This window comes from Pithys albifrons, chromosome 17 (assembly GCF_047495875.1).
Source record: "Pithys albifrons albifrons isolate INPA30051 chromosome 17, PitAlb_v1, whole genome shotgun sequence".
NCBI classification, from domain to species: domain Eukaryota; kingdom Metazoa; phylum Chordata; class Aves; order Passeriformes; family Thamnophilidae; genus Pithys; species Pithys albifrons.
Window position 1 is genome coordinate 6,148,832 of NC_092474.1, and position 13,453 is coordinate 6,162,284.

The 13,453-nt window shown below is 48.0% G+C and overlaps 1 protein-coding gene and 1 long non-coding RNA gene across 2 annotated transcripts in view; one reads left to right on the plus strand and one right to left on the minus strand.

The window, feature by feature from the left end:
• The first annotated feature begins 1,009 nt into the window (after positions 1 to 1,009).
• LOC139680038 (uncharacterized) lies at positions 1,010 to 13,096 on the plus strand. The gene is made up of 3 exons (XR_011699291.1): positions 1,010 to 1,147; positions 11,112 to 11,264; positions 12,965 to 13,096. It is a non-coding gene; the product is annotated as an uncharacterized lncRNA (long non-coding RNA).
• The window catches only part of IFT81 (intraflagellar transport 81), a 38,331-nt gene continuing 27,156 nt past the window's right edge, over positions 2,279 to 13,453 (minus strand). Inside the window, exons 11-18 of the mRNA XM_071572285.1 lie at positions 12,339 to 12,488; positions 11,050 to 11,178; positions 9,847 to 9,936; positions 8,919 to 9,005; positions 7,898 to 7,969; positions 7,726 to 7,811; positions 4,609 to 4,654; positions 2,279 to 3,724 (exon numbers count right to left, since the gene is read on the minus strand). Coding sequence (XP_071428386.1) covers positions 3,542 to 3,724; positions 4,609 to 4,654; positions 7,726 to 7,811; positions 7,898 to 7,969; positions 8,919 to 9,005; positions 9,847 to 9,936; positions 11,050 to 11,178; positions 12,339 to 12,488 — 843 coding nt within the window. The 3' untranslated portion in view covers positions 2,279 to 3,541. The remainder of the gene's footprint in view (positions 3,725 to 4,608; positions 4,655 to 7,725; positions 7,812 to 7,897; positions 7,970 to 8,918; positions 9,006 to 9,846; positions 9,937 to 11,049; positions 11,179 to 12,338; positions 12,489 to 13,453) is intronic.

Consider the following 13,453-nt stretch of genomic DNA (forward strand, 5'->3'; position numbering starts at 1 on the left):
AATGTCAGTCCTGGTCCCATTCCCGGCTGCCCTGGGGAGAGGCAGGTGAGGAGTTCCTGCATTCCCTCAGCAGCGACAACCCCGGGCTTGATTCTTCATCCTGAAATCTGGACAAGTGCAGGGCCAGAGAGAACCAGATCCACAAGGACCAGTGTCTCCTCCTCCCCAGGCAAGGTGACAGAGTAACAGTGTCCTGGAATCCCAGAATCCAAAATACTGTGAGTTGGAAGGGCCCACAAGGATCATCGAGTCCAACTCTCCCATGAATGTGTCCCCACCTTTCTCCCAGGGGGACACTTTCCAGGTGACAGCCTTCCCCTCTCTGTGCCTCTCCCTCCATCCCCACCTACTCCAGGCTGGCCAAGCTCTGCCAGGAGGTGAGGCAGGAACTGGCCTGGCACTGCCAAAGGCTCTGCTTGGATGGCTCCACAGCCTGCAGGGAGTGAACAGAGCTGTCACCTCTGTCCTGCTGGGCCAGGCAGGGAATGGTGATCCAAGGACAAGCAGCTCTGGACCAGCAAGTCACTGGGAGAACAAATCCCATACTGGTTACTGGGCAGTGCACAATCCCTGCTCATTAATCACAACATCCTCATCATGGGGATAGTGCCAGGCACTGACCTGCTGCTGTGTCCTGGCACAGGGAGCAGCACCACAATGCTGGGAAGTGTGACCAAAAAGCTCTGGGAACTGGTGCATTTAAACATGGTAACTTTTCTGATTGTGGGCAACTGTATGTATGTGACAGCCTGGGTAGTGATGTCCGTGGGAGTGAAGAGACAGAAACTGATTCCAGGTTTGGGCTGGCTAAGGAAGGCTCAGAACTTTTATTTGGGGTATTATAGTTCAAATGGAAGTAAAATGGTACCAGCTACTACAGACCAAACCATGGGTGCCCAGCTGGTAAATGGCTGCTCCCAGAGAGGGTGATGGGCTGTTTTCTCATGCCTGGAACTGTTTTATCTCTCAGGTCTCTGTGGAACTCGCTGTAGCTCCAAGAACAGTCAAAATCAACACCACTGAACCCCCCAAAGCTGCAGGATATTACAGCAGTTTTACAGCTGGGATGCTCCATCCTCCAGGACTGGGTAGGGATAAGGAGAAGCCTTTGGAAACACAAGGAGCTGCTGCTCATGTGACTGCTCAGGTCAGTGAGAATCTTGGGAAGTGCTAAAAATTTGCCCCTTCATATTTTGGATTTATTTGCACCTTCCCAAGGGAAAGGCAGGTATGTTTAATCTTCTTAACCAGACAGGCTATTAATAATACCAAAGAGAAAAAGGAGAAGTTAGCTTTTTGTTGTAAGATAGGAAGTAAAGATAAACCTGTGACATTCAAAGATTTCTGAATCCCATCTACGTGGAAGCACCAGGGAACAGAATCCATTAAAGCTGCATTTATTAAATGTCCACTTGTATAAAAAGCTAAAAATAGCACCTGAGGTTTTCCAATTTTCTTTGGATAACAGTTATTATGATTTTCTGCTTCATCTCAGAAAGTCATTTTGCTGCTGCTGCTCAGAGTAGACTCTGAGTGCCCTTCCCTGTGCGGCCCAAGTGGCAGAGCCCTGATCAGATCAGAACAACAATCACGTCATCTTGGAGCAACCAGCAATAAACTGTTTTCACAAGGAAGAAAGATGAACTATTTTTAGTTTCTCTGAACAGAAAAACAGAAAGTGATTGCATTCAATCTTACTCCACATCACTGCATTTCCAAGGCTTTGCTTTTTCCTGGGAAGCAGGATAATCCCTGCCATACATCTTTGTGTAAATGGGCCTGTCAAACAGGATTTCTAAGGGTTTGTTAAAAGTTTTGGCTTGAAGTCCATGAAATCCCCTTTCTCCCTGCCCTTCCTAGTGGCTCTGACCCAGAGGCTGATTCCTGAGTAACCTAAATGCCCATTTTTGGTGATTATCCCATGTTTTCAGTGTGTCTTGTATCTACTTGTCTGTGTTACTGTCCTGTTGCTGTCAGGCCTTCAGCAAACCCTCCAGGAGAACTCCAGGGCTGGGATTGTCATGACTGTCCCCAGCCCAGAGCCCTGAGGAGCCAGGCAAGTGACACCTGAGCAGGGCAGGCAGGAGCAAAGCCTGTTCTGGGCTCTGCATCTGAGCCTCCTCCTCACACTCACACTGCAGTGGGAACCCTCTGGGGGCATCTGGAATAAATGTCATTCAGTTCCCCATTCAAACTTCCTTCTCTTGTGGCCCAACCACCAACCATCTCCTTCTTTTCCCCAGGAAATGTAAAAAAGAAGAATAGCACACAGCCCAAATGCAGTTTTGCCTGCTTTTATTTTAGTCCTGTTAACAAAAGTATTTAATGCAAAGGCAAAGTAGGAACTCTATAATTACCATATTCTCTCTGGATATAGAAACTATCAGATCTCACAGTTAGGTATCAAAGAAAGCAAATTCTTTTATATATATTCTGAAAAGACATTCCACTTCAGGCAGGAAAAACTATAAAAAACCCCACCAACCTATCCAGAAATGCAGCAGAAGGAGGAGATGACCCTCTCTGGGTGTGCAATCCCTTTGGATCCCTTGTCCCTGTGCACACAAAGCAGCTCAAACCATCCCCACTGGGATGAGCTTTGGTTGACCTCCCTTTCCATTTCCACATGGGCAACTCAGAGAAAATAATGGAGGTAAGAAAAACACTTCTGTTGAAAACAACAGCAAAAGAGAATGGGAAAAGCTCAGAATCCAAGTGATTGTTCTCCCAGGAGGCTCCTGACGCTGCAGCAACCAAGTGTCTCCTGGAAGCACAGGCAGCTGAACCATGCAAGGGAAGGGAGACAGGGAAAGGCTGAGCAGGACAGGGAGGCCTGGGCAGCTCCTGCAGTGACACTGGGCAGCTCCTGCAGGCACTGGGCAGCTCCTGGAGTCACTGGGCAGCTCCTGGAATCACTGGGCAGCTCCTGCAGTGACATTGGGCAGCTCCTGCAGTGACACTGGGCAGCTCCTGCAGTGACACTGGGCAGCTCCTGGAGTCACTGGGCAGCTCCTGCAGTGACACTGGGCAGCTCCTGGCGTCACTGGGCAGCTCCTGCAGTGACACTGGGCAGCTCCTGGAATCACTGGGCAGCTCCTGCAGTGACACTGGGCAGCTCCTGGAGTCACTGGGCAGCTCCTGCAGTGACACTGGGTGGGCAGGGACAATGGGCAGGAGAGGGCCACAATTCCAGGATACCAAGCCCCAGGCCTTGCAGAAATGTAACCTTAGTGATGAAGGAGGAGAGGCAGAGCAATTACACAGGTTTTCCATGACCCTGGAGAAGGATTTGTCCCTTTGATCTCGCTGCAGAGGCCCCTCCCAGCCTCACAAACCAGGGGTTCAGCAGGAGCTCCAGCCCAGAGCAGCTCTCCCAGCAGACCTTCCAAACACAGGGTGTGTTGCTCTCTTTGTTTATCCCCCAAAACCAAATAATGGTCAAAAATTGTAGAATTAATGGAAGCAAGAGGATTTAGAACGACTTTTCCTTAAAGAAGCCAACACAGTCTTCCTACTTCATGTAGGTATTGGGAGGAAGAATTCACAGCACCAGCCTGTCTTTCCCTCCTTCCCGAATGACCTGACCAATGGCTGCTTGATTTTGTTGTTTCAGAAAACACTCTCTTTTACATTCCATTAACTGCTCCAAGTCCTGCCACATTTTCATCTGCTTCATGTTTGGCCCATGATTGTCCCGAACAACTTTCTGCTTCTCTCGTAATTTCTGTTAAAAAGACAAAAAAATCAGATTTCTGCAGGAGTTCTACCCCACAAAAACATTGGAATGACAGAGATTTTTAAATGCTACTGAGCTGTGGTTTGTCCAAGTTGATAACACTCCCTGAAAGTGCTAAATGCATTAACTCCTGGGACTTGGATCTCTGTCCAGACTGACAACTCTTCCCATGGTTTTTAACTGTCTCAGTGTTGGTCTGATCTGTTTGAGGACTTGTGCTGAAAACCTGAGATCATTTCCACACAGACTCTCACAGTGAGCCCTGCACTGGGTTCATATCATGGTATTTAAACATGAAATCAGTGTCTGACAATTAAACACACTCCTGATTGGTAACAGTGGCAGCCCAGCCTGTGAAACCACCCGGACTGACTCAGAAAGGAAATCAGGAAAAGCTCTTTGGTGTGACTTGCTAAGCCCAACCTTGTCCAAGCTGATCTGAGCTCTAGACAAGATTAAAACTGGACAACTGCTTTTGTGTAACACCAATGATCCCCTGGCCTTTAACAACAGTGATAAGGCTGACAGGCTCCAAATTTATTGTCTTCAACAGGTTGCTTTATATACAACAGAAAATCTGAGCTGGCACAGCCTGTTGTGCCCATTGCAGGTTCTTATCCCAGTGGGTTTCAGGGAATGTGCTCTCTGACTATCTCTTACAGCAGCTCATGTTATTCCCTGCAGGAAACCAAGCCCTGAGGAGGGAGCAGGATCCTCTTCCAGGGTATTAGTTACCAACATCAGCAGTGATGGAATTGTCTTTGTAGGCTGCAATGTGCTTTTTATAAAAGATTGTCCTCAGCCTTTGGGAATAAACCCCTCAAAAACAGGAACTGTACAAAGTTTGTAGAAGGTAAAAGCATTATTCTTACCTTCCCAAGGTTTTCCTGTTCAAGGATCATCTTTGTATACTGTTCTCTGAAGGGAATAAAAATTAGTTCATCAGGATTTGGTTCTATGGAACAGGATAGGATACTGATGCAGGCATGGAAAATGATGGAAGTATTGGGAGGTTCAGAGCACAAAGAAACCTTTTTGTTATTGAACAACATATCCCTTGACAAGGATCAGATCTCCTTGTCTCAGCTGTGCAGCTGGGAGCAGTGACACAGGAGAAGATCCCTTACATTTGGAAGCAGGAATGGTTCCTGCTCCTTACAGCTCGAGGGCACCATCGGGCTCAGACACACCTGATCCCTCCTGACAACGCCCTCATCCCGGTGCCATTCTGGGAGTTCACGGCCCCACAGCCCCTAATTGCTGGGAATGTAGAGTAGGAGAGTGCAGGACTAAGGGGAATAGTGTTTCAGGTCAGGTCTGGCAGCTCCAGAGAGCTCCTCTCTCAGCAAACAACCCTCACATAAATATAGCCCGGGCAGCACAACGGGTGGCATTCATTGTCAAAGGTCTTGGCTGGGCACCCTTGTCTGAGCAAGTGGCTCATCCCCTGCCAGACCCAGCCCTGACGTGTGGCCCCTGAGAACACAACAGGCAAACCACAACAGCCCCAGTCAGGGGCACCTCTAGGACTTATTCTCAATGTTTTTGCAATGTGACAACAGAAAAAACTCTTCACCGAGTCACCGAGTCAGTTAAAAACAATCAGTTGTATTCTGTGTGTAATCACTGCATTTTTGTGTGAGGGTTTATAGTGGAATTCAAACTAACCCAGCTCATCCAGAGGACTTTCCAAATCAGGGTGAAGATCTCTGTGTAGAGAAATCCTCATTTCCAGAAAGAAATGCCAGTGGGAAGGTTTGCTGGGATGTGGCAGCAGCCGTGGGAACTTGAGGCATCCCACGCCTTTATCCCTTCCCTTTCTACCAACCACTCCAGGGTTTGGACTGGAGCACTTGGTCCTGCCTGGCACAGGAATGAAGCTGGAACACTTTGGGATCTCTTGCACAATTCCAGCCAGGACAAAGCAGAGCCATCCCGAGGCTGCTCCAGGTGCTGTCCCACTGATCCCAGAGCCAGAGGAGGCAGAACCTGCTCCCTGCCCTGGCACCAGCACATCTTCTCTCACATTTGGCCTCAAGAATGCCCCTTTTTTAAGTAGTTTTCAAAGCAATCATCAGAAAATTTTATGTCTTTCCCAGTCAAGTTTTTCTTTACTATTTATAATGGTGACTGGAAAGAATGTAACTTAATAACTTTGTTAAAAACCCCACAATTTTCTATTTATAGTGAAGAAAATTAACTTTTCACATTCCTTAGAAGTGACTCCACGGAACAGAGAGTTTATATTCAAAAAAGAGGGTCTGAATTAAGACATTTTTTGTTCAATACGTTGTTAGGAAAGTGCTGGTCTATTTATGGTTCATTTTCACTCCGTTTACATTCCAGTGCCGGCTGAGAAATACGTTCATGTTCTGAGGGGATGTCTACAGAAAACTGTTACTGCCTCATTTTATAGTTTGCAAAGGTCTCTCTATTGAACTTGGCTGTGATTAACTCAAATGAGACAGGTCTGTGACCTCTTAGAAAGGTCAAACCTGTGTCTAGTCCCTGTGGGAGGAGAATTTCCAGCCTGGAAGTGAAACAGGGACAGTGAGAGGGTAACACTCTGCTCACATTCCCCTCCCATACCTGGAATTGCAGAGCTGGGCTCCTGCTCCATCCAGCAGGGCCTTGGATGGTGATCCATGGGAACACTCACAGCCTGAATGTTCATTTCTCAATTTTTTGCTCAGCACCTGAGAGCCCACCCAGCACCCCCTTCCCTTCCCTTCCCCACGTGCCCTGTGTCTGCCCCCGCTGCCTCAGCTGCTCCTCAGCCTCAGGAATATCCACACCATACCAAGGCTTTTCTCTTTCCATCCTTCTTAATTTTGCTGTTTCATCATCCTTCATTAGATAAATCTTTTCTTTCCTGCAGCCTTCCATTATTTGGTGAGGTGGGATAATTCTCCCTCCTCATCCTTCCCTTCTCCCACCCCGATGTCAGCACTGTTGGTGCTTTTCTTACTCTTGTTTTACTGCAGTGTCTGAGCTCTCTCATGGCTCAGATCCCTGCAGAGGTCTCTGATGGGCACTAATCCAGCCCTTCCCTTCTTGGTGGTCTCTGCCTCATATTCCAGAACATGGAGAAGCAGCTCCAGCTCCACCAGTACCAGCTTTGGGACAGCTCCTGGTTCAGGGAGGAGCTGATGGAGGAACCTCCTCTCAGTGTGTCCTGAAGGAATCCCTGGAGTTTTCCCACTCTTTGACACGTCTCCATCCCTTCAAGGGCCCCATTCCAGAGCCTGTAAAATGTTACTGGTCATTTACTGCCTTTTTCACTCCAGGAGTGAAGAAATTGCTCCTGATGACACCAAGTGACACTTGATTCCCTGCACTGGCAGGTAACAGCTCTGCCCTTGCTGCTGCCACTGCAGGAGGCAGGTCCATAAATTACTCTGGAAGTCCTCAACTTTCATGTTGTATTAGAAGATTGAACATATGCAAAATTTTAAATGGGATACTTTTCCAAAAATATTTAGTAAAGTGTAAAAAATCTCTATGACATGGTAACATTTAGACTTCTTAGCCCAGATAATTAATCCAAACCATCCCATTCTCAGAAAACATTTCCATCTTTGGCAGGACTGTGCCATTTAAAATAGAAAACTACACCAAAAATAAGCAGCAGCTCAATTTATGGTATTTCCTGCTTCTCTCCCTGCCAGGCAAAGGTGAGGGGGCCTAAAAGAATCACAGGGGGAGGAAAATGGCTTTGCACTGGAGTGAATGAAGCTGGGGGGAGGGATGGAGGCCCATGGGGTGGTTCAGTCCAACCGCTCCAGGGCTGGGAATCTCCAGTGGGGAGGGAAAACTCTGCCATGTCTGAGAGAACGTGGAGGTTTCCAGCAGGATGGACTGGAATCCAAGCTGCTTGTTCTTAGATTCTTAGAGTGTTTCTAAATTTACCAGGTGAACTCTCCCAGCTCCAATGGCAGTGGGAAAATTCCTGCCTGCAGTTTGTGGCCATCCCTCGGCCCGGCACTCACCGCAGGGCCCGGCGCCGCTGCTGCCCCTCTGGGGACACACAGGCCTTCAGCTCCTCCCTGGCTCGCTGCAGCTGCACCTCCAGGCTCTGCAAGGCACAGAATTCCAGTAAATCCTCACAGAACCCCTGCAGTTCATTCCCCAGGGAGCAGTTTGGCCCCTCTGTGCTCTCACCCTCCTCATGCAGTTCATGTAGTGGTAGTTGCTCTCCTGCTGTGCACATTCTTCCAGCAGCACCTTCACCTCCTGGGGGAGAAGGAGAAGATTCCAAAGGACATAGTGAGTGAAAGCCCCCAGGAGGTGCCCTGTGTTGCCATGGGAGTTTATAGGAATAACCCTGAATTAATAACTTCTCCAATGGTCCTCTAATCTGGGCCTTTCAGGAGTCCCTCTGGAAGTGAAGCCCAACTGGCTGGGTTTGGATTTGCAGTCAGGTGTGCAGGGGCTGGGGTGAGGATTATCCATGACTGCCTTCCAGGAGGAGGCACTTCCCAAGTGCTGCCAAGACTCCTGTTCCTCAGCACATCTGAAGTGCCAAGTGCAGCTGGGAACAAGCATTTCCTGGAACACAACTGCAAAAGGGTACAGATGTGCTAATGGCATGTTAATGAGCAATCCATAATTATGCAGAGCAGCATGGAGATAGTGGGATACTCCCATCCTTACATGGGCCATTCCAAAAAAAAAACAATAATCCAAGAGGAATTCCTGTTCTCCAGGTCACACAGCAGTTGCTGCCTCCAGAGCTGTCACTGTGTGATTTTCAGACTCTCAGCTGGAAAAGTGACTTCTCCTCACGTCCAGCTCAGTCAGTGGATGGGACTGTTCACATGTATTAGAAAATCACTGTTGTCTGCCCAGGAATACAAGACAGACCCATTTAATGAAATCTCCTTGCCATCAATGTCAGTCATTAATTATGCATGGTTGGCTGCTAATCTCCTCAATGCACAGAAAGATTTGTCGTGATAAATTCATCCTTATTTCATGGTCAAATCCTTTCCCACAGACCCCACCTGGGGCAGCACTGCCTGTCCTCGCTGCCCAAAGCTGGGGGGGTTCCTGAGCCCCCCCAGGGCACTTCAGGCAGGGTTTGCAGGGCTGGGGGGCACCCCTGCCCCATGTGCCCTGCAGTGGTTTGTGTTCTGCACGTCCCGAGGGCAGGGGGGACCCTGGGCCACCTCCTGCCCCTCACCTGCTCCAGCGCCGCGCGGTTGCTCTCCAGCCCCGCTGCACAACTGTCGTACTGCAGCTTCTTCTCATCGCGTTCCTGAGTTAATTCCTGAGGGGAAAAGGGCCAAAGGGCACATAAATGAAATGTTCCTTTGCCTGGCATGTGGCACTCAGGCCAGAGACACTCAGGAATCTCCTCTGCACGGCCCCATCTGTGGCTCTGCCGTGGCGGGGACAGGGCAGTGCTTGCAAGGGGAAAGCACAACTAATTATAAAAATAGACATTAAGACAGGATCCATTTACTTGCTCCCTGTGCACAGCCAGAGTTCTAGCTGTGCACACCCAACTCCTTCACTGGATTTCATCTGCTGACACCTTGAGGGAACCATTCAAAGCAGTTTTCTGGGAATTTCATGGACAGATAAAGGCCTCACCCTATTTCCTGCCATGGCCAAGAGCCAACCCGTGGCAGCTGCAGACCCAAAAGACTTTTTTTTTCAGATCTCTGTAAAATTTTGAAAACCAATGGATAAATCTGTGGGCCCACAGACTAACAGAGGACTTAGACCAATGTATTCAACCCCTTGAAGGAGATGTTGTCTGCAACCCACTGAGAAAGGAGAGCATTACTTGGGATCACTAATGCAGAGATGCAGAAAGAGCTTTGGCACTGACCCAAAGATAACTTTGCTTTGGGTCTGAACCATGATTTTTGCATTTTCCCCTGGTGCAGCAATTTTGACATTGCTCTAAGGCTGCATTCTGTGCCTGCACTGGCAGCTCTGACAAACCCCAGCCTGTGGCAGACACTGCTGAGCCATTCTGTGTCTGCAGCTTTTCCTGAGCTCTGAGCACCACAGAGAGCTGCAAATGGCACTGCCTGGTGCTCCTGGGGGGATTTACACAGACAGAGGAGTGTTGGCACTAACCTGGCACCTCTGGCACTAACCTGGCACTTGTGCCTCAGCTGCCTGAGCTCCTTGATGATGGGGGCAAGGCTGGCCTTCTTCTCTGCCACCACTGCATTGAGCCTCTTCACCTGGCAAAGGGGCCATAAAAACACATTCATGGCATGAGGAATGGGAAAGGAAAGGGAAACAAAGCAAAATATGGGGAGAAAACCTGAGTGATGGAACCATAATTATGTAAGAATGATATATAAATGAAGCCTTAATTATCTAACCAAAGTTCAGGCCTAATTAAGCCAGGGAAAGAGCCCATCTGGGGTCATTCCCACAAATGAGACAAATTCTGCTCCCAGAACATCCTGGAGAATTCCAGGAGACAGCCCATTGCCAGACACCAAAAGCTTAAGGAGCAGGGAAAAAGAAGGGATTTCATAGAGGAGACGGAGAAAGAACTCCTTAAATAAACAAACAAACAAACCAACAAACAAACAAACCTGCACAGCTTGAAACTGCTCCAACTGAGGCCCTGGGACATGTTTATCCTGAAAATTCAAATTTCATCCATCTATCTGAGAGCAATTCTATTTTAATGATACCATTTTAATTTAAAAATGCCCCAATGATTTAAAAAAAGGCTATTTTGCTTTTTGCTCTTTTATAATATTTTCAAATTAGAAATTCAGGTTCTTTCTTGCTGCTACAGCTCTGTGGGCAGGTAAATTAAAACATGACAGATCTGAGGGCAACTGAAAATCAGGCTATAGAGAAAAGACAAGCTGTTTAGCTCTCTGAGCATATTAAGTATCTTTTTAACAAAAGCTGAACCCCAGTGATTTACAAACATTTTAGAGAAAGATTCTGTTACAGATTCAAACCATTCATCTCTTCCAAATAATGTGAAAGAACAAATTTTAAGACACTTCTGAAATCACAGAAAAGTGAAAAATCAAAGACAACAAGACTTGATATCCCTGATGTTTCTGAAGGGGAGAAAAGGAGGATTTATTTGTAGGATTTATTGGTTTTAATAATTCTGAATTTCTTCTTCATATATTAAAAGAAATGCACATTTAAGTAAACTTTGTCTACATTACCTTTGCAGAAGTATCTGAATTTTTGACACATATAAAAATACAGATTAGAGGAAAATTATAAACCCAAACAAAAGTACTAAATTTGGTTTTATGTGCTGAGGAACCAGATAGTCCAACTGAGGCAACAGAGTAGTTTAAGACAAAAATCACCATTTCAGACATGTTATCCAATGTCTGGCCTTTCATCTCATCCATCTCACTCTTCACTGCAGAGACTCTTTCCAGCTCCTCCTGGGTGTAGCTGTAGCCAGAGATCCCTTTCTGCTCCTCAGTGCTTTGCTGTGGACACAAACAGTGCTCAGGGGGAGAAACCCAAACCAGCCAAGGGCTCTGTGGAGCCAAAGCATTGGCAGGAAGGGAAAAGGGTAAGTAGTGCAATAAATCTGTTTTATTTATCAATTTATTGTTATTAACCAATTTATTATTCACAATCAATTTGTTAATATTCATCTGGCTGCCAGGAAAACTCAAGTTTCTCTCGTGCCCGTAGAGCAGGACAACAACTCTCTGCAAACACCAAGGTTGGTTACCCTGAGCCCACTGAAGGGAACAGGAAGTTTCCACAGAGCAAAGAGGGTTTGTGGTCAGGCTCTGAAGAAGTTCAGTGTATATAAAATCCAGACGTTTCATCAGAAAATGCAGCTAATTATTTTTAAAGTATTTTGATATCAGGAATACAGGTATTGGAAGAAAACACCACAGCATTTGGGATGACTGGATATTCCCTGATGTTTAGTTATCCTTCTGCTGCTGTTGTGGCTTAGGGAAGATTCATCCAGTGTTAAATTTAAATTTAAATGGATTTTTTTCTAAATATTCTGGGGTTAGAATGTCTCCTTCCTGCCTGCTCTTTTTTTAAATACTATTCCTATATATTTCTCAGCAGTAACTTGAATCCTCCTTACTGCTGATCACTTCCAAAGCCCCTACTACATCTGTGGATACCAAAACCTAATTTAAGAACCCAGCCTTGCCCTGAGTGGGGTCTGTGCAGATTTACCACTGACTTTAAAAAGCAGGGTCAAGCCCCTCAGCCTCCAAAGCAACTGCAGCTCAGTCCTGGCAGTTGCTGAGCACCAAACTCAGCAGCTCCACAGCCCACAGATCCAACACCCTCCACACTCCCCTGGCTGTTGGGGCAGGGCTGGGCACGGGTGGGGGCAGTGGGATGTGCCCTGGGGCAGAACTGGACACGGGGAGGGGGGGGCAGTGGGATGTGCCCTGGGGCAGAACTGGGCACGGGGCGGGGGGGGGCAGTGGGATGTGCCCTGGGGCAGGGCTGGGCACGGGGTGGGGGCAGTGGGATCTGTCCTGGGGCAGAGCTGGGCACAGGGCGGGGGGGGGCAGTGGGATGTGCCCTGGGGCAGAACTGGGCACGGGGCGGGGGGGGGGGGGGGCAGTGGGATGTGCCCTGGGGCAGGGAGGGAGGGCTGTGGTACCAGCTGCTGCTGAAGGGCCTGGTGGCGCTGCCTGAGCAGCTCCTCAGTCCTCTGCAGGATCCCACACTCCGCCGTGATCTCGGAGATCTCCTGGCGCTTCTGCTTGTACAGCGTGTTCTTGGTGCGCAACTTGGCCACGTACTGCTTGAACTGGGGAGACAGAGATTGCACAGCCTCACTGGGGCAGCCTGTGCTGAGCTGGGACTGCCCTCCTGGGCCTGCACAAGGAGCAGGAAGGCTTTGGGACACAGGCTGCCATTCAGCATTCCCAGAGAATGTTTATTCCCAGCTCTTTGCCATGTGGAATGGCGAGGGGCAGCTCCGCTGCTCTTTGTCCCAGCCACTCACCTGAGAGCCTGAGATCCTCCTGCTCACCCCCATCTGAGAGCTGGGAAAGGAAATACTCTTTGCAAAACATTCTGGGAGTCATGGCTAATAACCAAGTTATTGCCCTGGTGATTTGCAGCTGCGGCAGAGTCCCAGCTCAGCCCTGCACAACCCAGGGCTCGGCAGCCCAACCCGTGGCACCAGAGGGCAGGAGCTCTGGAAGGGAGGAGGGCATGGGAAACACGGCCCTGAAATGTTCTCAATAGCTCAGGCTTGCTCTCTTTCCTTCTCTCTTGCAGATCTAAATACCACTGGCTAAGTTTGTAAAGCAGGGAAATAAAAGCAGAACCCTTGCATGGAAGCAGAGAATGCAATACCTATTTATTTCACTCAAAACTAAAGTAAGGAACAATTTATATTTGTATTAAAGACTAAGTAAAATAACACTAATCATTACAGATGATCAGCCTTAGCTAATTTACACCTGAACTGTGTGTGTTGAGTTTGCCACACACCACGTACCAGGGGGTGGAACAACCAGGTAATATTTTGCTCTGCCTTTGTTTTTTCCATCTCTCAAACAGGCTCAGCTCTCACTCCTGGATTTCATGTGAGAGCTCAGAGGTAAATGGAGTCACAGCTCCAAAATGCACTCAGATCCAGAGGTGGAAAGCAAAGGAAATTTAGTAAATGATGTAAGAAGAGGCTTCAGAAATCCTTGCTGAGAAGGCTGAGCACGTGCAGGGAGCACAAACCAGGCAGCCCCAGGAAGAAAAGGAGCCCCATCA